At 48.5% G+C, this 25,815-nt stretch overlaps 1 protein-coding gene across 2 annotated transcripts in view; it reads left to right on the forward strand.

Annotated features, from left to right (window-relative positions):
* Positions 1-2,322: 2,322 nt before the first annotated feature.
* The window catches only part of Dusp29 (dual specificity phosphatase 29), a 47,990-nt gene continuing 24,497 nt past the window's right edge, over positions 2,323-25,815 (forward strand). Inside the window, exons 1-2 of one of the 2 annotated variants that reach the window (XM_076544667.1) lie at positions 2,323-2,431; positions 14,349-14,573. In XM_076544667.1, the coding sequence (XP_076400782.1) occupies positions 14,377-14,573 (197 nt within the window). In that variant the 5' untranslated portion in view covers positions 2,323-2,431; positions 14,349-14,376. Of the gene's footprint in view, positions 2,432-13,827; positions 13,916-14,348; positions 14,574-25,815 lie in introns of those variants that run through there. The other variant, XM_042284646.2, reaches the window with a different exon arrangement.

Below are 25,815 nucleotides of genomic sequence, written 5' to 3' on the forward strand. Positions count from 1 at the left end.
ACCTGCAAGCGCTATCTCCTCTCTCCTTGTATACTGAGAACACAGCAAGAAGGTGGCCATCCACAGGTCAGGAAGACAGGAAGACTACACGTGAGCCTTGCCAAAACCTTGGACTTTTTAGGCTCGGCTGTGTGGGAAATCCGTTTCTGTTGCTTAAGCCTCCCGGGTTATGAGTTTTGTTATCGCAGCTAGAGTTGACTAGATACACGTGGAGGGGAAAAGCAAGATGTCAGCGGGAGGCTGCTTCCTTCTCAGAGGTTCTAGGGAAGAATCTGCTTCCTGGTCTTACTTAGCTTCCGGAAGCTACCTTCCAGCATGGGACCCGTTTTCCCATCATGCCACTCTTTCCACTTTAACAAACTTTTGAGTACAGTGGGCCCACCTGGGTGATGAGGCTAACCAGCCTACTTTAAGGTCATATATGAGTGGTCTTAATTCCTGGACCCTTAATTCTTTTTGCCATGTTACAGTGTACTCCTCACAGGTCTCGGGGATCAGGAAGTAGACATTGCTGGAGGCAGACTCTCACATGCAGAGAATAGTGCTGTACCTCACAGACTCATCTTTTTGGCTTCCAAAGGACAGCTCAGGTGTCCCCTATAAATGCCACCACTTTTCTAATTAGTCTTCCCAGGATTCCCGGAGTTCTCAATGGAAAATCATGACGGTTTCCACCCTTCCCCATCCTGCTAGTCTACTCAGAGCATAGTGTTTGGCATTTCGAGTGTGTGTGTGCATGTTTTATTGAGACAGTCTCTCCATGTGTTTCTGGCTGTCCTTACTTAGTCTCACTATGTAGACCAGGCTGGCTTTGAACTCACAGAGATCCTCTGCCTCTCAAGTGCTGGAATTAAAGGTGTGAACCATTATGCCTGGCACAGAGCATAGTTTAATGTATGAAGGACGAGGAGAGGAGAGGCCCACCATTTTTCTAGCTCATCACTTAGGGTCTATCTAGTGGAGGTGAGAATCATTTCTCTAGCTCATCATTCACAGTCTGTCTAGTGGAGGTGAGAATCATTTCTCTAGTTTCCTTTGCGACCCAATAAAAGCTGCATTACTGGGCAGCTTCGCAATGGATCGGACTAGCGTTAACAATCACGGTAAATTACAGCAGCCATGGTAACCCTGCTAGGTGTAAGGAAGATTTATTGAACAAAGCTGCCTGAGACAGTGCAAGGACCTCATTGACGGAAGGATAGAGGAGACTGGTGGCCTTCTCCCCATCTTCCCGCATACCCAAGATGAGTGACAAGGATGGGCAAGAATAGAAAAACCACATCGTAGCCGGGCGGTGGTGGCACACACCTTTAAACCCAGCACTCGGGAGGCAGAGCCAGGTGGATCTCTGTGAGTTCGAGGCCAGCCTGGTCTACAGAGTGAGTTCCAGGAAAGGCACAAAGCTACACAGAGAAACTCTTGTCTCGAAAAACAAAACAAAACAAAACAAAAAAAAACCAAAAAAACAAAAAAAAAAAAAAAAGAAAAAAGAAAAACCACATCATTCATGAGAAGCTGTAGCAAGCCCTAATTCTACTAGGAGATTAAAGGGTACTGCATGGGACTCTTCCCCTTGACATTAAAGAGGAGGGCTATCGTGGTGAGTCTTGATGAGGGTGGAGGAAAACCGAAACAAAATGAGGCTGGACCAATAGAAGCAGGAGGGTGAGAAAAGAGAGATAGAACACCAACAGCATCTAGAATGTTCTATGTGTCATCACGTGCCAGGTGCTTGCTAAGTGCTCTCTATACTTTCTCTCCTTTGATGCTCATAATTATATAAGAGGGTAGGCTTGTGACACTGTCCTCACTGAAGCCGAGAAAGGTTGGGGACTTGGTGGGAGTTTTGCAGAAAACAGTACAACAGTGTTTGCCCACCAGGGCTGTTTCTCAGGGTTTCGTGGATCACTCTTCATGATGTGGTATCCATCCCATCCATTCCCCCAAGAGATAGCTCTCCAAAGGCTCAGAGAAGACTGAAGGAGAGTTCTTCATGCTATGGACCCTGAGGCCTCCTACGGACTCGGTGCCAACAAGTAAACCTCCCCGATCCCAGCCATTCTGAGACAGAGCCCATGGCAGGGCCCACAGACACCTGGCTTTATCCAGCCTAAGAAAACAAAGCTGGGGGATTCCCCATCTGTCGCCACCCTGGCGGCCACATGTCCTGTATCCGTGGCTGGGCCAGAGACAAACATGTGGGCCTCCAGGTATGGGACTGCTTAAGTCAGGGGTTTCGGGTCACACTGGTGAATCGTTTTGCAAACAAATGCCACAGGTCTCCTCTCAGACTGGAGAGCTTGCAAGGTCAGTGTCAGCAGATCTGACCCTAAAAATAGACCCTCTGAGCCAGTCTGGAGGTTTCATGTAAGGCTGCTGCACACATACGGACCGGTACCTCTTAACCCAGCCAGGCACCCAGGGCACTCAGGTAAGGTCCTTGAATGGGAAGGCTGTTGCCTCTGGGGTTTAACCAAATGTCCTTTGAGAAAATGGCTGTGGAGATTGGAAACCTCACTTCCACATTTCTGGAGCTGTGGAGAACATCCTTTTCGTATGAAAGGCTTCTCGCTAGCCCAGCATTCTCTGGAGACACCACTGAATTGCTTTCTCTTTCCTTACCTCTAAATCTGAATCTCTGGCTCTGCAACTGTTTCTAGGGGATAACTGAGTGGCTTATGGTTCTTAGGCCCTTCTCTGAAACACTGGATGCTCTGTATTCTATTTCATGTTGTATCAAGGTTCCACCTGCATCCATCCAGCTGGTTAGAGTCAGGGAGCAAGAGAAACAGAGGTACCAGATTCCCTCAGCTCACGTTGTAGGGCAGAACAAATTATGAACCAGCACTCAAGTCTCCCGTGTCCTGGTGAGCGTAAGCCATCCTCAAAATAAGATACTCCTTACAGATTTCCCACTCTTGAGGGGAACACAGGGCTGGGGTGGAAACACCCCAATAGAGATGGGGGGCTGGAGGATGGAGAGCTAGAGCCACTCAGCTTACACAGTGTGCGTGTGAGGTAGGATGGAAGGGGATCTCCCGCGTCTCAGATCCCAGTGCCCTTGTCCTGTGGCCCCAGTCGTCACTGGTGGGTCAAGAGCTGTTGGGACTACCAGGCACTGACTGTTAAGAAGCCGAAAATACTCCAAGAAGGGGACATGAGGGTCGTATGTGAGGAGGTCGTCAGCCCCTGGGGGAACCCGCATACGCCATGTTCTTTCTGCTGCTTTGACAATTTCCCCGTGGCCCCTGCTTGTTCTCATTGGACGGATCCCATCTTAGTTGGAGGACTCTGACATCTACTTACCAGCAGCGAGACTTGAGGGGCTTCTGAGGGAGCGCCCTGGGCATGGAGGTGGGAAGTGGGAGGAACTCAGAGGAGAATTAGGGAAGGCCAGGCCACCTCAAGGGCAAAGGCAGATCTAGGCTAAGGAGAGAGGAGAGGCAGTAGTCTCTCATCATCAATGAGCCAGACGCCATGGCTGAGGATGTCTCAGCCCTGGGGTAACAGTGGAGCTGGAGGAGCATTGGGGCCTGGGTGAGGGCAGACTTCCTATGACCACTGTCTATCCCACGACAGATAAAAAAAGTAGCGTGGTGTGCGCAGGCTCAAGGCTGGTCACCAGCCACAGAGCTCTCTGAGGGGTGTCCATGTCCCCAGTACCCTTTGGTTGCTCTGGTCTGGTTTTGGTTTGGGGTTTGAGAGACAATGTCTCTCCCACCGGAGCCCAGGCTGGCCGGGAACTCACTGAACACATGGCGATCATCTTGTCTCCACCTCCCTAGTACTGGGGTTATAGGCATGTACCTGGTCCCCACAACGGTTTTGAGAGCTTTCCTTTTAAGTACTAACACATTTCCTCTGGTCCACGTTGTGCCCCTCTTCAGATGAGGGAACCGAGGCACAGTGAGTTACGTGGTTTGCCCTCGGTCACACAGCTTGGGCAGTGGTGGAGACTGGAGCCCAATGTAGCTCAGAGCCTGAAGGCATACCTAGCTGGTCCTGGTGCCACAGATGTTTAGACAGCAACAGGGGCCTCTCGCTTGGCTGCTCTGTTCTGGATGCTACTCAGGGATTCGTGGGCCTGGGAAGAGCAGCACCAGGGCCTGCGCGAAGGGATGCAACTGCATTTGTCCTCAACCCGGCTGCAGAGCAGGTGATGTTTGACTTCTGGTCTGGTGACCCTGGGTGGGTCTGTGTCTTCCCTTTCCACGGTAAAGAGGTGGTGTAGGTTCTTGGCAGCCTGGCAAGTCCAGGAGAAATGACCTGTCTCAGAACTGTACTTCACACAGGATCTAATGAATCCACCACCCAAAGGAGGGTGCCGAGGCGAGTTGTGCCTGTATTTTCTTCTGTGACTGCTCCACCATCACCTTCTGCCCTGGGCACGAGACTTACTCTCTCTTCCCTTGGTTTAGAACATCATTCACCTCCCTTCTTCATCCACGTCTCTGCTCCGTGGGGTATTCCTCAAGCTGATGTGGCGGGGCTAAGATGATCTCATTTAATTCCCTGGCCATTATATTATCCCCATTTACACACGAGGAAGCTGGGCACTCGGTGTATAAAACTCCCAGGCCCGAGAGAACATGCAAGTGGTACAATTCTTCCCAACATCAGGAGGGAGAGGATTCAGTGGCTAAAGTTCTTTCTGCACAAACAGAAAGCTGAGAGTTCAGATCCCAGCTCCCTGTAATCCCTGCACTAGGGGACAGGAGATCCCTAGGTCAGGCTGGCTAGCTAGACCAGCTGGGATCCACGAACTCTGAGTACAGCAAGAGACCCTGACTCAGAAAATAAAATGGAGAGTGATCAAAGACATCCAGTGTTGACTTTGGGCTGCCACACAGAGGCACACGTACCTGTACCTGAACACGTACGTGTGCCCACACACATGCACACAGACATATTTAAAAAAAAATTGCCAGGCAGTGGTGGCGCACGACTTTAATCCCAGTACTCGGGAGGCAGAGGCAGGCTGATCTCTGTGAGTTCGGGGCCAGCCTGGTCTACAGAGTGAGTTCCAGGACAGCCAAGGCTGCACAGAGAAACCCTGTCTGGAGAAAAAAAAATCAAGCCGCACAGGCTCATCCACATGAGCGGGTACTCTGACTAGGAATGTGGTAAACTCTGCTGTTGTAGATGTAGTTAGGATGTAAGACTGCTGAGCGGAGCCCCCCACTTACTAGCTTGGTGTCATTTTTCTTACATTTTCTTTCCTTTTTCCTCCAACATTCCCCCCCCATCCCTCCCCCCGTGCCCGTGCCCCTCTCGCCTTTCAGTTGTGAGACAGGATTTCTCTGGGTAGCGCTTGGCTGTTTGGAACTCGCTCTGCAGACCGGGTAGATCCGCCTGCCTCTGCCTCCCGATTGCTGGGATTAAAGGCGCGAGCCACCACGCCTAGCTGATGTCATTTTTCCTAGTCTCACTGATTCTCGTTTTCCTTCAGGTCTTAATGGGGTGCACTCATGCCCCATCTAGGTTTCAAGAACAGACATTCTCCGGGAATACAAAGAGTGAGGCCACCCGCGTGCTCACTCCTCGGAGTCTGGCCAGTTCTGGGATTTCTCTGAGGACTTCCGTGGTGGTTTTATGAGAACAGCCTTGGCCCTGAGCCTTGCCGAGGTCCCTAGGCTTCCCAGTGTGGCATTTGAAAGGCAGATCTAGGGAGGAACAGTGGTCCAGACAGGAAGTAGAGAGGGCTCGCAGTGGGAGCCACAGGCCCCGCCCCTCTCCTCTCCCCCCCCCCCCCCCCCCTCCAGTATGAACCCTCCTTTACCCTTCTCTGGACAGGCTCCTTCTGAGGTGACACTCTGTGGGAAATGCTTCTTGAAAGTCTGTCACGCTGGGAAACTGCCTGCAGCATTCTCACACGTCTCAAGAGCAGGCAAAGGCCCAGCTCTTTGGGGGGTCGGGAGCCACAACTGGCCGGGTCAGGCGTCACCAGCATCATGGACCTCATCTCCCTTGACAGTCGAGTCCCCTCCGTCGTTGGGTAATGTCCATCCCGGCTGGTTCTTTTGTCTGAGAGGGAAGCAAAGTGTGGGCCTCAGGCCCCCTCACATCTCAGGGAGGCCCACCTTTGCCCAACCAAGATTGGGAAAATCAATTAGGAGCTCGTAAATTACCACCCAAAGCACTGTGAACCATTTGAAGAGTTAATCAAATGAGTTCATGACATGGACGCCACTGGAGAAGTAATATTAAATTTCCGCTTAAGCGAAGGCTTCTCTGTTTTTTTTTTTAATAAAAGGATTTTATATTATTTCACATAATTGCCTCCTGTTAACATACTTGCCAGAATCCAAAAGAAAAAAAAAATCTGTTACATTTGGATTACGTCTGATACATTAAGAATTAAATTATAGGCAACAGCAACAACAAAAATTCCTGGGTTTTCTTGTCCAAGTTTTAATTTAAAAAAAAAAAAAACCTCACATATTTTATGTTCTGGTTGGGCTCATTTTTGGTAGATTTAAAATGCATAAAGACTTGAGGCAAATTGAAAATATGTATATACTTATATTTGGACACTCCTGCCAAATCCAACATTCAGCAGTAGGTATTATTCCACTAACACAGTCTTTATGCAACAACGTTCTCACTCCCTCCCTTCAGAGAACATTCCAGACCCAACTTGTGATGTTGAGGAAGCAATGTGGTTTACATCGCATTTAAATTTGAACTAACTTTCGCCCAGGAATACAAATATCCACAGGTATTTCTGAAGAGAGGGCAGACTTTTCTAGAAACTGCACAAATGTGGGGTGGGGTGTGTGTGACGTGCACGTGGCCAGAGCTCATGCTGGGTGCCCTGCTTTATCATCCTTTGTCTTAGTCCTTTGAGAAATAGGTTCTCTTACTGAACCTGGAGCTGGAGCTGCAGTCAGCAACCCCGGCAATCCTCCTGCCTCTGCCCCCACAGCGCTGGGGGGACAGGCTCATGCTCAGCTTTGTACAGGGGGCCTGGAGATTCAGACTCAAGTTTTTTGTTGTTTGTTTGTTTTATTTTTTCTGATTTACTTATTTATTTTATGTATATGATTGTCTATCTGCATGTACAACTTTATGCCTGAAGACAGCATGAGATCCCACTCTAGATGGTTGTGAGCCACCATAGGGTTGCTGGGAACTGAACTCAGAGCCTCTGCAAGAGCAGCAGCCAGTGCTCTTAACCACTGAGCCATCTCTCCAGGTCCCAGACTCAAGTTTTTGCAGCAAAACCAATTCTCTCCAGTCCAGGGGGCAGATTGAAAAAAAAAAAATCATAAACTATTCTGTTAGATCAGAAACTTCTACAAGCCAGAGATCTTTGGGGCTCAGCCTAGCCAACGTGTGTCCAATCCTCTCTCCCACTGACCTGGCTGGCCGTGTTCTGTGGTTGATAGGAGGCACACATGGAAAGCTTTGGCCTAACTTGGAAGGTCGTGTCACAGAGGAAATAGTGCTGCTTCCCAGCCACACTGATGACCCCCAGTGTCCTTGAGGACACTGGTTCGGACTAACCCCAGATGGGCTGAAGGGAAGCCCCGCCCGGCTCTGCCAGTGGGGGTGGGAGGGACTGCCCTCTGCAGCTGCGGGCAGAGGAGGGAGGAGTTTCCCCAGGGGGTGGGAGGTCCTTTTCCCCTGAAGCATCAGAACCACATCCCTGCAGGAGGTCTTGGGCTTGCTTACCAGGCTTTTCTTTTCCTGAAGGTATTGTGCCAGCTGTGGGGCCTCTCCAGACTGAAATCCCCATGGTTTCCCAGGAAGCACAGGGGACTAGAACGGCCTGACAGAAGTTGGGCCAGACTGCTGTCCTAAGTAAGGCCTGTAGGAAAACGCAGGACTGCCCTAGAGCCCCCAAGAAGGCCGCCAACAGTTTCAGGGCAAGCATCTTCTCCAAACATAACAACCCTAACACAGAACTTGCATGGGATTTGGGGTGATTTTCTCCTCTGTATACTGAAGTAATGCAGTTATATCACAGATATTGTAAAGAATATGGTTACTTAAAAGAAAGGAAAATCAGACTTAATTTCAGATCACTACAACAAGCACACAGCCAATGTTTGTTTTGTTTTGTTTTTTGGGTTTTTTTTTTTTTTTTTTGGTGGGGGGGAGTTGGTTTTTCAAGACAGGGTTTCTCTGTGTAGCTTTGGAGCCTGTCCTGGAACTCACTCTGTAGCCCAGGCTGGCCTCGAACTCACAGAGATCTGCCTGCATCTGCCTCCCACATGCTGGGATTAAAGGCGTGCGCCACCAGGCCTGGCTGGAGAAAAGATTTTGATCTGATTTCAGAACTGTAACTTTAAGCCTGTCATGGTGGCTGGTACCTGCAGTCCCGGGACTTGGGAGGCTGGGGTAGGAGGACAGCTCAAAGTCAAGGCATACCTGGTCTACTTAGTGATTTCTAGACCAACCAGGGCTACACATCGATGTCCCCTCTCAAGAGCAAAACAAAGTCAAATACTTTCTAAAACTCTGGTGGCTCTATGGCATTTTAGAAAAATGCCAGAAAATGGACGGCTAGATGACTCGGTACGTAAAAGCACTTGCTGGCAAGCCTAACAATCTGAGTTTGATTCCCCAGGCCCCAAAAGGTAGAAGGAGAGAACAGATCCCTCATGCTGTCCTCTGACCACACATTTGTGCAAGCGCACGCACGTGCGCACGCACGTGCGCACGCACGTGCGCGCGCGCGCGCGTGCGCGCACACGCGCGCACACACACACACACACACACACACACACACACACACGCACGCACGCACAAAAAAAAAAACCCACCGTTTTCTAAAAATATATTACAAACCAGCTAGACGGCTCGGCAGGTAAAGATACTTGCTGCCAAGCCGGGGTTCGGTCACCAGAACCAAACGGTGGAAGAAGGGATCCAACGCCCACTCTTTGTCCTCTGACCTCTACGCCTGTGCTATGACACCCCCCCCCAATAAATAAATAAACTCTTTCAACGATATCAGAAAAACCTGGATTGCATTCCTACCTGGAACGGCAGGTCGCTATCCCGTGTCAGGGGGGGCCAACGGCTCTTTAGGGTGCCACGGTCCCCACTATTCCTAATGTCTCTTCCTTGCCACCAATAATCAAATTATTGTTTGTTCTTTAGTGTCCAACTACTTCCTTCCACTCTGTTATGTCATCCACTTGTCCCCTTTGTGAAGGAGCCCAGGTTGGCTTCTGTGCCCCTGAGAAGGATGCTCACACGGGCCAAGAAGCCTTCGGAGCTGGCATTGGATTCCTCGGGTCCAAATCTTTAAGTATGAAGCTGTAACTGGAATCTGGAAGCCTGTCTTGACAGCCTGCCCAGCTCTCATTATGACATTTAGCCTGTGATTGATACGGTGTGTCATGGAGACCTTGGCAGTTAATCTCTCCGTCGAATCTATGGAAACCAAACACAAGAGGTTTGCTTCCCCACCCCACCCCCCTCCCCTTTTGGCTGTGATCTGGGAAACAGACTCTCCCTGCCTCTAGAAGAATAAGGGATTTGGGAGCTGTGCGGGCAGGGTTTGGGGGTGCACGGGCCGTCTTCAGGGTTTGGAAAGATTACAGGTCTGTGGTTTCTGGACGGCCCCTTGCTTTGTTCTATCCCCCAGCACTGCGCTGGGGGATAATAGATCCCAGAGCCCTCTAAGTGCCAAGCCGCTCCGGGGAGACCTCACCACTTCCTCTTCTGTCTGGAAATGCAGCCAAGGTTTTAGATGTAGGGCCCGAGCCAGGGATGGTTCCCTCCACAGCCTAATGAGGAGAAAGAGGCCTCACCATGAGTGAGGCCAGCGTCGGTGATCCAAAGGAGGCAGACGGAGTTCCCACAATGCAATGGACTCTAGCATCTCCCTAAAATGTATCTTCCTGAGTCCCCTTGGTGACAAGCAGGACTCAAAGGAACCTAAAACCACAGTATTTAGGAATATGACGCCTAACTTAGAAGTAAGATGAGTGAGTGCCGTGGATGCATTGAGTAGTTGGTCTTTGTAATTAAGGCTGCCGTGGACCCTAAAGGACGTTGTAGCTATGTCTTAGGAGTTTGGGCTGGTTCCTGCAAGAGAAGACTCAGCCAGGCCTTGCAATATCACACAAGGGGCTGTCCAGAAACCACAGCCCCCAGCAGGCAGTCCCGAGAGTCAAGCTCAGGCCTCATCAACCACCCCTGGGAGGAGGCACAGTCCACCCTGTGCTCTGCACTTCCTTCCCCTGAACCCAGCAGGGTCGCCAGAGCCTCAGGCCTGCTTCCGAGGCTCTGGCTGAGTCCTCAGCCCTCTAGGTGACCCAAGCCCTTCTTTCCCCAGGCCTGCATCTGCAGCGGGAGCCAATGACCTGGTCCCATCTCAGTGAGGAGACAGAGGCCTTTGGGGCACCCTCACAACCTTTCTCTTGACTCTTCAGCCACACGTCAGCCAGTGATGATGAACTGTCAGCGGGCACAGACTCTGCTGGGATCTTGTTAAAATGCAGACTCTCAGGCCCCTGCTGCCAGTATGCAATCCGGAATCTGTATTTTCAGCTGGTGCCAACGACTCTAGTGGAGATGGTCTTTATACCACGCTGGCAGGCTCCAGAGCAGGGTCCCCTCTGCCCCACATGGTCCCTGTTCTAGGAAGCAGGCTGTTGTAAGGAAGAAATCACAAAACCTGGCCTCCCCCCATCCTTATGGGCAGATACTGTTAGCTACTGATCTTTTCACACACTTACCATGTACATCAGGAGAATTGAATTGCTGGTGCAATGGTTTCGGTCTTTTCATTGTCCTCTAAAATTTTTTATTTTTCTTATGAGACTAGGGTTTCATTCTCAACTCTTAGATTTCTAGTCTGAAACATCCTCCCAGAATATTTTGGACCATAGGTTTGTGTCACTGTGCCCAGCACTTTCAAAAATGAATTATAGAGAATCCCAAACACATACAAAGAGAAACAGTAGTGTCCTGGTTAGGATTTCTATTGCTGTGAAGAGATACCATGACCACGGCAACTCTTTTTTTTTTTTTTTTTTTTTTTTGAATTTATTTATTTATTATGTATACAGTGTTCTGTCTGCATGCATGCCTGCTGGCCAGAAGAGGGTGCCAGATCTCATTACAGATGCCTGCGAGCCACCATGGACCATGGCAACTCTTATAAGGAAAACATTTAAAAATTGAGGTGGCTTACAGTTTCAGAGGTTCAGTCCATCATCATCATGGTGAGACATGGTGGCGTGCAGGCTGACATGGTGCTGGAGAAGTAGCTGAGTGTCCTACATCTTGACTTGCAGGCAACAGGAAGTGGTCGTCTGAGATACTGGATGGCAGCTTGAGCACATATGAGACCTCAAAGCCCACCCCCACAGTGACACGCTTCCTCCAACGAGGCCCCACCTCCTCCTAAGTACACCTCACAAGTACAGTGCCACTCCCTCTGAGATTATGGGGGCCAGTTACCTTCAGACGATCACAAGTAGCTACTTTGCGACCATCATCCAAACCCAACCATCATTCCCAGCCAATCCTGTGTCCCACACCTCCATCAATGCCCTATTCTCCAACACTGTCTTTTTGCATTTATCCCACTATACTTTTATTTTATATGTGCACATACCACAGCTCACGTGTGACAGTCAGAGGACAACTCTCTGGTGTCTACTTCCTTCCTCTTCCATGTGGCTCCTGGGAATTGAACTCAGGTCTCCAGGCTTAGATGGCAAGGGCTTTACCTGCTGAGCCATCTCACTGGTCCTCCAACTGTATTTTTCTGATGCAAATTCTAGGCATTACATCATTGCACCCATGAATATTTTATCTTTTTCTCTCCTCCTCCTCCTCTCCCTTCTCCTCCTCCTCCTCCTTCTTCTTTTTTGACGGGGTTTCTCTGTGTAGTCCTGGCTGTCCTGAAATTTGTTCTGTAGACCAGGCTGGCCTTGAACTCAGAGATCTGCCAGCCTCTGCCTCCCCAGTACTGGGATTAAACTGTCATCATACCCAGCTTAAAGATTTATTTTGAATTACGCGGATATACGTGTATATGTGTAGAATGTACACATGGGAGCAGGTTTTGGCAATATCTAGAAGAGGAAAACGGATCCCCTTGGAGCTCAGGTCACAGGTGGATGTGAGCCATCCGACATGTGGGTGCTGGGAACTGAACTCAGGTCCTATGAAGGAGCAGTACAGGTTCTGAACCGCTGAGCCATCTCTCCAAGCTGTGAACCTGTTTTAAGTATCATTACCATTTAAGTGTTTAATGTGTTTGAATCCCCTGGAGTTATTTTTAGTCCGTCCGTCCACAGTGTCCTTTTCTGAGAAGCACGAGCCTTTCAAACTGTATTCCGTGTAGTCTTTCATCCCATGTTCTTTGAAGCTCCCAGCCTTTGTGACATTCTTTGACTTCTCCTATCACGCTGTCGTCTACACCAGCCTCCCTCTCAGCAGACTGGAGCTGTATGCGGCAAGCATCCTCACCTTATCATTTCCCTCAGAAGGGAAGCGGGGACCATGGCACCTTTTACACAGCTAAGATGACTTAGTGACTCTAACGGAATTGGGATGACAGCACCTGTCACAAAACAAGAGACACGTAAGCATGGTCCTCCCTCAGGACCCACGAAGGAGTGGTTCTCTGCCCTCGGGACACTAGAATCCCCAGATGGTCAAGTCCCTCCTATAAAATGGCACAGCTGGGTTGGGAGAGAGAGCTTGCCTACCACGCACAGAGCACTGGGTTGGATCCTAAGCACCCTATAAACTGGGCACGGTGCTACAGGCCTATAATGTCAGTACTGTGCAGAGGGGGAAAGATTAGAAATTCAGGATCGCTCCTCTATACATAGCAAATCTGAGGTCAGCTTGGGCTACAGGAGACCCTATCTCAAAGGGGGCGGGACCCAATATTTGCATATGGAGATTGTAAATCATCTCTGGGTTACTGTAATACCCGATACAGTATATGTAGTGTGTGAACATGGTTGAACTATATGATTAGGGAGTAATGACAAGAGAGGAAATCTGTGCAGGTTCCTTGAATCTTTGGGTTTGGAGCCGTGTGGATGAGCAGTTATGGAAGTCTGGGAGCCGTGTGGATGAGCAGTTGTGGAAGTCCGGGAGCCGTGTGGATGAGCAGTTATGGAAGTCCGATTTACTTGTCAAACCAACAAGAGTCCTGGGCGACGATGGAAACATTTCTTCCACGTCCCACCAGCAGAGCCTGACACACGGTCCCCAAACAGTTTTCAATCAGCAGACACGGCTGTCTAGCTGGGACATCCCTTATGACATCTGACAGGACAGAGCAGCAAGAGCCAGACTTCCAGCACGAGAGCACGAATACAATCTCAGCTACCCTAAGACGACTGACCTCACACTGACAACCTTCCCTCCACCCCAAGGCGCCGAAGCCCTGCTTCTGTGAATGGCACGCAGAACCAAAGCCTCACCTGCTCAAGATTCAGCCATGTGCCTTTTCTGCTGGACAGTCTCTTCCCGAAGACTTTGAGAGAGCCATAGACCTGAGGGAGTCAATGCCTCCCTAATCAGGTTCAAAATGTCCCAAACTAGGCATGTTCCAGTCAGATAAAGAAAGAAGCGGCAGCTGGGTGGTGGTGGCTCATGCCTTTGATTCCAAAGCTAGGGAGGCAGAGGCAGGCAGATCTCTGAGTTCAAGGCCAGCCTGGTCTATAGGAGTTCCAGGACAGCCAGGGCTACACAGACAAACCCTGTCTTCTAAAATCCAAAAATAAATAAATAAATAGTTAAATAAATAAAGTGGGTGGGGTGGGGGTGTGGACTGACTGCCGAGGGGAATTTCTTAGGCTCAAAGCTGCTCTTGGGTCTGCTGTAGATCGGCCTCAGCCCCCAGCCCCTTGCTGTGTGAACACTGGAATGTTGGGGACTGTCGTTTAACTGTCACCATGGTCTTCCTCATTTCCCTTTGTGGCCTGGGGTGAGCAAGAGGGGGCACAGCAGGGGAGGGACACGCCCACCAACTAAGCTCTGTTCCTCATCACCTCCTATAATGTCCACCGTTCCCTGCTAACCCCATCCTCACCTCCTCCTATAATGATCACCGTTCCATGCTAACCTCATCCTCACCTCCTCCTACAATGATCACCATCCCATGCTAACCCCATCCTCACCTCCTATAATACCCACCATTCTCTGCTAACCCCATCCTCACCTCCTTCTATAATGACAACTATTCCATGCTAACCCCATTCTTACACTGAGTACATTGAGTTCCTATAATGCCCACCGTTCCCTGCTAATCCCATCCTCAGCTCCTATAATGCCCACCGTTCTCTGCTAACCCCATCCTTACCTCCTTCTATAATGACCACTGTCTCATGCTAATTCCATCCTGACCTTCTTTCATGCAGAAAGGAAAGAAAATCCCTTGACTCCAAAATGGCATCAGGAGATACAAAGACAAGCCTCAAGGATGCCTACCCTTCTGCCAAGAGGCTGTCCCTGCAGGAGGAGGAGGGAGAGGCTGAGGACTACTGCACCCCTGGACCCTTCGAGCTGGAGCGCCTCTTCTGGAAGGGCAGCCCCCAGTACACACACGTCAACGAGGTCTGGCCCAGACTCCACATTGGTGATGAGTAAGTTCCAGGCCCAGCCTTACGTTGTCCTTACGTCACCCTGGGAAAGGCACAAGTGCTTCCTCAATCACTCTGTACAGCTCCTAGTCACAGGCCTTGTCTTCCAAGTCAGTTGATCTATGAGAAATATATTAGTTAGGGCTCATCTCCATTTTATAGAAAACTCAGAAAAAAGAGCCTTAGGCAAGGTAGGCTTATTTTTCTCTTATGTAGAAGTCCAAAGGAGGGCTATCTGGGGCAACGATGGTGACTGCAGGGATGCCGAGATGAGAGCTTCTGTGCATTGCTTCACCATCATGAGGGTCTAACATCCTTCTTCAGGGTTGCTCAGGACCCAGAATCCTCACAGGGCTCTGCTATGAACCATAGGATCCAGACAAAAGGAAAGTCAGGAGAAAGGAAGTCAAGAAGGGCAGCTTTCCAAGGAGAAATCTAGCCCAAGACTTCCCCTGCACCTAGCTGCAAGAGAGGCTGGGATATGTGGTCTTCTATTTTACTGACTATTAACAACAGCAGGAACAGGAGTGTGGCACAGGAGGACCCCAAACTATGTGTCTGAAAAACAGTAGTCAAAATTGAGGTCACTGCCCCTTTCTAGGTCTTATACTCAGTTTCCCCACTTCACAAACAACTGAGAAATATCTATGGTAGGTGATGAGGATGAGGATGAGGATGAGGATGAGGATGGCCATCATTAAGGACCACTGCATGGTAGGCACTATGCTTAGAACCCTGCAAACACAACCTCATTTGGCCCATGATAACTCAAGGAGAGAGAATCTCTCAAGGTAAGGAACCTGAGTCACAGAGCTGTTTAGTTAGTACCCTCTATCCTAAAATCTTGATGACAGAGAGCTGAAGCTCATGACTTCTACTTAACCCCCCCCCACTATCATCCTTCTGAACTTCATGCCCTGCCTATCCTTAGAGCAGATGTGCAGGACCCTATGCATATTGCTCTTAATACCCAGCTGGCTGCCTACAAACCAGAGGTAAATTATCTAGCATGGGCAATAGCCCTTGTCATATTTTTCCCTTAACCTTTTTTTTTCCAAGCTATGAGAAGTTAGAAAAATTGCATGCCCTTACCTACTAAGTTAAACATGGGGGTTATAAAAGCAAACTATAAACCAAACATGGTTCGGCATGCCTACAATCCTAGCGTTTTTGAGGTAGAGATAGGAAGATTAGAAGTTCAAGGTCAACCTTCGCTACATAGTAAATTCAAGGCTAGCCTGGGCTCATGAGACTGTCTCAAACAGAATAGAAACAAACAAATGTACAATCTCTCTCTTTCCACTCTTAACAAGTATTAAGACAATATTAATATATTTATGTTAAGTATGACAATATTTTCAATATTTATTCATTTATTTTTAATATATGAGTGCTCTGTCATCATGTATGCCTGCATGCCAGAAGATGGCATCAGATCCCATTGTAATAGATGGCTGTGAGCCACCATGTGGTTGTTGGGACTTGAACTCGGGACCTCTGGAAGAACAGCCAGTGCTCTTAACCACTGAGCCACCTATCCAGCCCCCTTTAAAAAGCATTTTTTTCTGCCGGGCGGTGGTAGCGCACGCCTTTAATCCCAGCACTCGGGAGGCAGAGGCAGGCGGATCTCTGTGAGTTCGAGGCCAGCCTGGGCTACCAAGTGAGTCCCAGGAAAGGCGCAAAGCTACACAGAGAAACCCTGTCTCGAAAAAACCAAAAAAAAAAAAAAAAAAAAAAAAAAGCATTTTTTTTTGGGGGGGTCTTTTTTTGTTTTTGAGACAGGGTTTCTCTGTGTAGCTTTGGAGCCTGTCCTGGAACTCATTCTGTAGCCCAGGCTGGCCTCGAACTCACAGAGATCCGCCTGACTCTGCCTCCCGAGTGCTGGGATTAAAGGTGTTCACCACCACCGCCGGGCTTAAAAGCATTTTTATTGTGTATGTGTGTGTGTGCATGTGAGTACAAGTGCCAGCCACAGTGCGTGCATGGAGGTCAGAGGATAATTAGCTGCAGTTGGTTCTTCTCCACCAAGTGGGAACCACGGATTGAACTCAGGCCAGGCAAGCACCTTTACCCACTGAACATCTTGCTAGCCCCCATCTGTGGAGTTCATGTGCTATTTCTACTTGCTGTGTGCTGTTTCAAACGTAAGGAAACACACACATACACACACACACACACACACACACACACACACACACACACATACGAGGCATTTTCATTTCTTTTAAACAGAATGATTTTTTTCTAAAGATTCATTGTCATTATGTATACATACGTATGCCTGGGGTTGGGGGATGCGTATGAACGCAGGTGCCAGCAGAGGCCAGGGCGTCAGACCCCCGGGAGCTGTAGTTATGGGCAGTTGGAAGTGGCCCAAGGTGGGTGCTGGGCACTCCCGGGGTCCTCTTTAAGAGCAGTGTGAGCTCTTATCCACAAACGGGCCTTTCGTTTTGTTTGCCGAGACAGGGTCTCAGTAGCCTTCAACTCCTGCTTTTCCTGCCTCATCCCCTCAAGCACTGGGATCAGAGGCACACACTACCATGTCTGGGCTTAAACACTTTCTTCTTAAAAACCAAATCCCACCATGTACGCCATTCTGCGTTTTTAATATTCCACAGTATAACTGCGGTACAATTTGTCCAGTCGTTTCCCAGTTGAGAACATTAGGGTGACTCAGGCGAGGGGTGCACAGAACTCAATGTACTGTTTCCTCTTAGAATTCAGCTCTGTTGGGATAGAATTCAGATACCAGGAAACCCAGCCTCTTAAATCATACAATTCAGGGATTTTATGACATCTGCCGAGGTGAGCAACCGCCGCCACTATCTAACTGAGAACGTTTGTATCATCTCCAGAGGAAACCAGGATCCTCTAAGCAGTCACTCCTCACCCCACCCCCACCCCACCCCCACCCCCCGCAGCCACCGGTCTACCTTCTGCTTTTATACCTTGGCCTAGCCTGGACATTGTATGGCAATGGAATGATACGACCTGGCGGGCTTTTGTAACTGGCTTGTTTTTCCTCTGCATGCTCTTCCCAGTTCATCTACCCGGTGGCATTTGCTTTTCATTCCTACCAAACAACCTCTGAGTTCCATCTCTAAGTTCTCCGTAAGTCAAATTTAGCTTTTGTCAAAGAGGCGTGCATACACTTTGACCTCAGCTATCACTTTAGGAAACATAATTCACAGACACAAGAGTGCCAATACATAAGGGTGCAAGCCCAATACTGTTTATACTAAGACTGACACAGAAAACAATGGAACACTGGGGGGACCTTCAGGTCTGGGACTAAGCCAAACTCTATCCCTATGCAGTCCGCTTAGACCCAATGAAACAGGCCACTCCCATGTCTCAGGGCCCTTCAACGTAGCAATTCATATCTCAGTGTTACAGTCCACTCTGATTCCACACTTCCTGCTCCATGGTCAGTGGAGTCCAGGCTCCAGACTGACAGGGCAACCCCCATGTGGGACTGCTGGGACATTTTTCTCTCTTGCAGCAGAGAGAAAAGAAAGGCACGGTTAAATGGTGACCTGACTGATACATGATGCATGCCATGGGGTTTGTTTGTTTGTTTCTAGGGTACTCTCATGTAGCTGAGGCTCCTTTCCCAATGCCCAATCTTCCTACCTCTACCTCTAGCTCTGAGATTACAGCCATGCACCCCCAGACCCAGCTGACCCATGACCAAGCAAGTCCATGCCAAAGCCTCCTGGGGACAGGGTCAGGAAAGCAGAACCCACCCCTGATGAGGGAGAACAAACATTCTAACGGCAGTACAACTTACCATGGCCCCCCGGGAAGGTGTGGTGGCTTTTGGACAGGGCCTTTTACCTCTCTGGACCTATGTCCTCAGTTTTAAAATACTTGCTGAGAAACTTCAAAGCCAAAAGAAAGCATTTTGGAAACAGTAAAGAGACAGACAAATGCAAATGTCACTGTCACTGTTGTTAGTGAAACGTCCAGAAACATAGGTGAAGGCCAGCCTGTGGAAGGCTGGACGCCAGGTAAGGGTGGCATTCACAGAAGCATCGTGAGTGTCTGAGAATGGACACATTCTGGTTAAGAGGTTCCAGACAGTGGCAACTGACCACAAGCTCCCTTGGCCTGTGATGCTAACCCTGCTTCTTTCAATCACGAAAATGTCAGCCTTTTCAATTCAATTAAACTTTGCGCGCGCACACACACACACACACACACACACACACACACACACACACGCACACACACACACACACGCACACACACACCCCTCTTACACTCAGAGGCCAGGCAGCTCCAAGGTCAACTGTGTGACCTAAACACAGCAGGGCCGGGAATCAACTCAACCTCGTGCTTGACTCTGATCCTGGGTTCAGGGTGTGACACCCACTAATCACGGTTCACAGACTTCAAAGGGCCAAGGATCTCACGGCAGTACAACCAAGCGAGACTAGAACCCCAGCTGCAGGATGACAGGAACGCCTGAGTTTCTTGGCCTCTCTGGAGGAATTGCCCAATGCCGGAAGCTGGCTCCACGGGCTTAAACTTTCATTTAATATTTGTACCGAGGATGAGTTTTCCTTTTATCCAAAAAGCCCTTAAGATTTCTGAAAGCCAGGTACCAGATTCTGGAGGACAGTTTGGCAGTCCAGACACAGGAGTAAGGACAGATGGATGGATGTTCTGGGCCACCAAGGCCACCCAGGAGCCTAGGCCGGTGACTCTTGGGAGTGGCCAGAATTATCCCTAAGATGACCTCTATTCTTTGTCCTCCAGGCCTTCTTTACAGAAACCAGCAGGGAGTTGAGCCCTTGGGCCACAATGTCTGGTTTCTGTAGGACTTTGGCGGGGCTATCAAGTTCTCTGAGGTTGAATTTCTTCATCTATATGATTTAGGTCTTAATATGTTAAGACGTATCAGAGCTTATTGCAATGCCTAGTACCCTCAAGTATGAACTATTACAGACGAGACGGGTTCTAGAAATTTGACAGAATGTGGGAAAAAGCACAGGTTAAGCATGAGTTTTGTGTGAGGGGTCTTCTTGCCCTGAGGACAGCCTGGAGACCAACCAACCCACATCCAGCCTGAGGCATGAGGAGGAAAACCTGTGGGTTTGGGGATTTCCAAACATGTGCTCAGTGCCAGGTTGTCCCAAGGGTTCAGCCCCATTGGGATGTCTAAAACCCCGAGTCTCCATGATGTATCAGCCCCACAGAAGGTCTGCTGGGTTAGTAGAGGGTTGAGGCACAGCGCAACAGGCCACCTTGTGGATGTCCCCCTGGGGAACTCTTCCTCAGTCGCCAGCCACCTCCCATAACTTGCTAGGGAACTAAGCCTGCCCCAGGGGGAAGCACAGGCTTCCCGAGAGTGACACAAAGGCTCCCATTCGATATCCAGGGTACAGAGTTCAAGTCCCCACTGTGTGTGGCCACTAAGTGTCTGGCCTTTAGCAAAAGATGCTATTGTTCTGGGACTTTGTTTCTTTATTTATTAAATAAAGGATGATTTCAAAGGTCCCTGTCTGGCTGTAACATACAGTTCTTCTAAAACGTCCTATTTAATAAATTAGGCTTTATTAGGTTCAAGCACATACTTGTGTTATTATTCTTAAGTCATTTAAATTAGATTCAAATTAGGTTAACCAAGTGTTGCCCTCCAGAGAGCCAGGGACTAGGAGATAAGAATAATTCATAGCCTCTTATCAATCAGCAGTCCCTAAATGGGTGCTTGAAGAACTGCTTGAGCATGCTTGAAAAGCGCCACGAGTCTGTAATTTAAATATTCTCACTTTAAATCTCCTTCACATCTTTCTTTGCTTAGCAAAACCTTTCTTTCTTTTTCTCTCACCACACAGTCGGCAAGAAGGGCGCTATCTTACTACCGTGAGGGACTGAACGTTCCTGGGCAGAGCAGCCTTTGATAACGCGGGCCTGAGAGGAAGTAACTGAGAACTCTCCCTTTCCACAGTGGCATCCCTGCGCTCTAAAACTATGCTGCCCTTTCCATGTCTGGGGCCCGAGGCAACTCCCTACCTTTATTAACTGTAGCTGCCTCCAAGGCCTCCCTTCGGAGGGCCAGCAACAGCCCAAAACTCTTCCCCAAGAGCCAGGTCCCTCACAGGCTGTGCCCAGCTCCCCAGCATGTAGCAGCCCTATTCTGCGGCCTGGGATCTCCATCCTGTCCTTCCTGGTTCCTTTGCTCCCAGCCAGCTAGCCACCTCAAAAGCCAGAGGCATCTATCCCCTGGACCTGCAGACAGGAAACCAAGGAAGGGAGGAAGGAGTCTCAAAATTGATGTGTCTGGACAGCTGTGACCCTCTTGAACACACACACACACACACACACACACACACACACACACACAATTATTGTGGCCCCAAAGCACCAAGCAAAGCTGACATTGGCCTGCTACTCCAAGGTGAGGAGGCGTGGCCAGGGCAGGATGCAGCAAAAATATGCCAGCATTAACAATTTTGCAGGGTGGGTATTTCCCAAAGGAACCAGAAAACCTGGACTTCAAACCTTCATCTATTGCCAGTGGACACCAGTCATGGGCAAGGTAGCCAGAGAGAGATGGCTGAGGCCCTGGCCAGGCCCTCTCACGTTAGCCAAAGCTTTCTCAGGCAAGGTTCAAACAGTGCGAAAGGCTTTGATGGTGCGATGAGCCAGGGGTCTAGTTTAATTACTAATACATGGTGTTCCAACACGGCTTCCAGCACTTCATTGTTGGGGATGAAGAGTAGAGAGTGAAACAGCATGGGGAAGGTTTCTGGGGCTGTTGTTGTTTGGTTCTTGAGACAGGGTTTCTCTATGTAGCCCTGGCTGTCCTGGAACTCATTTGTAGACCAGGTTGGCCTCGAACTCACAGAGATCCACCCTCCTCTGTCTCCTGAGTGCTGGGATTAAAGGTGTGCGCACCACCACACCCAGCTGAGGTTTCTATTTTCTAACACAGTGTCTTGTTATGTAGCCTTCATCCTCCTGCCTCACCATCCTCCTGCCTCACCATCTTCCTCCTCACCATCCTCCTGCCTCACCATCCTCCTCCTCACCATCCTCCTCCTCCTCCTCCTCCTCCTCATCATCCTCCTCACCACCTCCTCCTCACCATCCTGAGTGCTAGGAAATGACAGGTCGGCCTCACCATGGTCAGTGGGAGGAGATTTCTAACAGGAATTAGAAATCCACCCCATGTCTCTGTAATAATCAGTCTCTCCTGAGTACTAAGGAAATAATATCAATAAAGTCATAGTACACATTTACATAGTAAATGATTATGGGTGCTCATTACCGAATTAACAAAACACAGACCAAAAGAAAAAAATAATCAGAATTCCCTGTTACGGCATTATCCAAAGATAAAGATTTTGATGTGCAATTTCCCATTGCTCCCCCACTGCATTTCTTGAATCTGGCAAAGACACTTGAGCACAGCTCAGCTCAATTTCACAAGTCCCGTAGAGAAAGCGTTATCTGTGTAATTGGGTCTACACAGCCAGCCAACAAAAGGAAGACCCCCGAGGCTTCAGTTCAAAACAGCATTCTCAACCTTCCTAAGGTTGCCACCCTTTAATACAGGTCCTCATGTTGTGCTGACCCCAACCATAAAATCATTTTGTTGCTACTTCATAACTAATTTTGCTGCTCTCATGAACTGTAACTTAAACATCTGTGTTTTCCCATGGTCTTAGACCACGCCCATGAAAAGGGTCGTTCAGCCAGCCCCCAAAGGGGTGGTAACCCAAAGGCTGAGAACCAACGATTTAGAGGTTTTAGGTCATGCAGCAGTTTAAGTGTTGCCCTGAATGGCCTCAACGTACCCAAGAGCCAGCAGGCCAGTGAGCAGGTGGGCTTCATTTTCTTTCGCACCCAGTGACTTAATGAGGCAGAAGCTTGGGAAAATTATGGGCTGCTCCAAAGTCCACCTGCAAAGGGCACATCTGACTCCACGGGAGGATAATGACATCAAGGCCATGTCCAGGAAGTGACGCCACCACCACTACAGTGTTCCTGACGACAGATAAAAGGCTTGGCAGGCTGCATGGCACAGACTATAAGCCAATAAATAGGCACTCGGGACCACACACACAGGCTGACCTCTACAGACACGGGAATGGGAAGCGGCCTTGCCTCCAGGGCACTGTCCTCGCTGCCCAGTCCAGAACCCTGAACCACGAAAGAAGGTGACAGATGGTCTGCATGGACCTGTGTAGTCAGACCATGCATGTCTCCCTGCCTCTGCACAAGAGCTTGTGGGGAAATGGTCTTGGCTGCCAGGGGATGTGGGTGGGGATCAGGACACCAAAGTCTCAGAGTGTGTGATCCAAGGAGATGTTCTAGTGTGCTTGTTTTCTTTGCTTTCTTTTTGTTTTTGTTTTTTTTTGTTTTTTTTTCATTTTTATTTATTTATTTATTTCTTTATCTATTATCAGCTTGATACAGTATAAATTCTTATCCTAATAGTGAAATGTTTCATTGAGGCTTGCCCAGTGATTGAGTAAAACCAAAACTTATTATAAGCCACAGTCACCCTAGGGTCCCCCCTGCTATATAGCCTCCCTGGATCTGTGGGTTGCAGTCTGATTGTTCTTTGCTTTACATCTAGTATCCACTTATGAGTGAGTATATACCATGTTTGTCCTTCTGGGTTTGGGTTACCTCACTCAGGATGATATTTTCTAGTTCCATCCATTTGCCTGCAAATTCCATGCTGTCATTGTTTTTCTCTGCCGAGTAGTACTCCATTGTGTATATGTACCACATTTTCTTAATCCATTCTTCCGTTGATGGGCATCTAGGTTGTTTCCAGGTTCTGGCTATTACAAATAGTGCTGCTATGAACATAGCTGAGCATGTATCTTTATGGTATGAATCAGCATTCCTTGGGTATATGCCCAAGAGTGGGATGGCTGGGTCTTGAGGTAGTTCGATTCCTAATTTTCTGAGAAACCGCCATACTGATTTCCACAGTGGTTGTACAAGCTTGTATTTCCACCAACAGTGGAGGAGTGTTCCCTTTGCTCCACATCCTCTCCAACATAGACTGTCATTAGTGTTTTTGATCATAGTGATTCTGACAGGTGTAAGGTGATATCTCAGAGTCGTTTTGATTTGCATTTCTCTGATGATTAAGGATGTTGAGCATTTCCTTAAATGTCTTTCAGCCATTTGAGATTCTTCTTAGCTCTGTAGCCCATTTTTTAATTGGATTGTTCAGTATTTTGATGTCTGGTTTCTTGAGTTCTTTATATATTGTGGAGATCAATCCTCTGTCAGATGTGGGTTTGGTGAAGATCTTTTCCCATTCTGTTGGCTGTCTTTTTGTCTTCTTGACTGTGTCTTTTGCCCTGCAAAAGCTTCTCAGTTTCAGGAGGTCCCATTGATTGATTGTCACTCTCAGGGTCTGTGCCGCCTTTGCTTTCTTTTTGTTTTTGTGTTGTTTTGTTTTGAGACAAGGACTCTGTCTAGTCTGTAGCTCTGCCTGTCTTGGAACTCACTCTGTAGATCAGGCTGGCCTCGAACTCACAGAGATCCGCCTGCCTCTGCCTCCTGAGTGCTGGGATTAAAGGTGTGCGCCGCCGCCGCCGCCGCCGCCGCCATCTGTTGCTGTGAAACTCTATGACCAAAGCATGGAGAGGAAAGGCTTTGCTGGCTCACAGGTGACAGCACGTCATCAGAAGACACCAAGGCAGGAAGCCAGGGAGGAGAAGCAGACACCACACAGGGGTACTGCTTCGCGGACGGCTCAATTATCTGTCTTTTCTTTTCTCTCTCTCTCTCCTTTTTTGTTTTTTTTTTTTTTTTTTGAGACAGGTTTTGTTAATCCCACTGGTCAAGAATAAGACCACTGCCACAGTTTAAAGTCAAATTTAAAGAAAGCTTTAATTAAATACTGGCCAGGTGGATGGACTCTCTGGCAAGGTCAACTCTGGGTTTCCAGAAAATGGACTGAGTCACCGTTTGCAGGGGCTTAAAGTGTTCCCATCAGGTCCAATCAGGGGCAAGCAAACATCCTGATATATTTTCTGCCTGTGAACTTCCCGCCCACATGTGATCAAACACATCTGTTGTTGGTTTATTCATTCATTCATTCATTAATTCATTCATTTATTTATTTTCAGTTTTTCAAGACAGGGTTTCTCCTTGTAGTTTTGGTACCTGTCCTGGATCTCGCTCTGTAGACCAGGCTGGTCTTGAACTCACAGAAATCCCCTGGCTCTGCCTCCTGGGTACTGGGATTAAAGGCGTTCACCGCCGCTGCCCAGCTGTTTTTTGTTGTTGTTGTTTGCTTTTTTAAAGATTTATTTATTTATTTATTATGTATACAGTGTTCTGCCTGCATGTGTGCCTATAAGCCAGACCAGGGCACCAGATCTCATTATAGTCGGTTGTGAGCCACCATGTGGTTGCTGGGAATTGAACTCAGGACCTCTGGAAGAGCAGCCAGTGCTCTTAACCTCTGAGCCATCTCTCCAGTCCCTTGCCAGCTTTTCTTAAATTATCCAGCCTATCATTTAAAGCCTCTGGGCTTTTATCTTTCTCTATTTCTTTCTTTCCTTCTTATTTCGAGTCTGGCTGTGTGGCTGCCCCACACCCCCACCCCCGGCATCCTCCTCCTTCTCTTGTGTCTCAATCTTTCCTCCCATATTTCTCCTATTTATTCTCTCTACCTGCCAGCCTCGCCTATCTTTTCTTGTCCTACATATGGCCGTTCAGCTCTTTATTAGACCATCAGGTGTTTTAGACCGGCAAAATAACACAGCTTCACAGAGTTAAACAAATCCAACAGAAAAGAATGCAACACATCTTTGCATCATTAAACAAATGTTCCACTGCATAAACAAATGTAGCACATCTTTAACTGATATTCTAGAACACAAATCCAGTGTAGATGGTTCATACAAACTTGTTTAGCGGAGTGAAAACATGTGACTTGTTATCTCCCACAAACAATAGCCTCCAGCATTTCAGGAACTATCTGTCCTTGGGCAAGGGCCTTGCAGATCAGAGGTATTTTTGTTTCATGGATCTCTTAGGCATAGTAATTAAAACTTAGAATGTAACTTAAGCTCTCATAGTTTTTCTGCGTATCCCTGGCTGTCCTGGAACTCTCTCTATAGACCAGGTTGGCCTCGAACTTAGAGATCCGCCTGCCTCTGCCTCCTAAATGCTGGGATTAAAGCCGTGCATCACCACTGCTCGGCTCAGTTACCTTCCTTATACAGCGCAGGCTCACCTGATTAGAGATGGTACCTCCCAC

Source organism: Peromyscus maniculatus, chromosome 9, assembly GCF_049852395.1.
Source record: "Peromyscus maniculatus bairdii isolate BWxNUB_F1_BW_parent chromosome 9, HU_Pman_BW_mat_3.1, whole genome shotgun sequence".
NCBI lineage: Eukaryota > Metazoa > Chordata > Mammalia > Rodentia > Cricetidae > Peromyscus > Peromyscus maniculatus.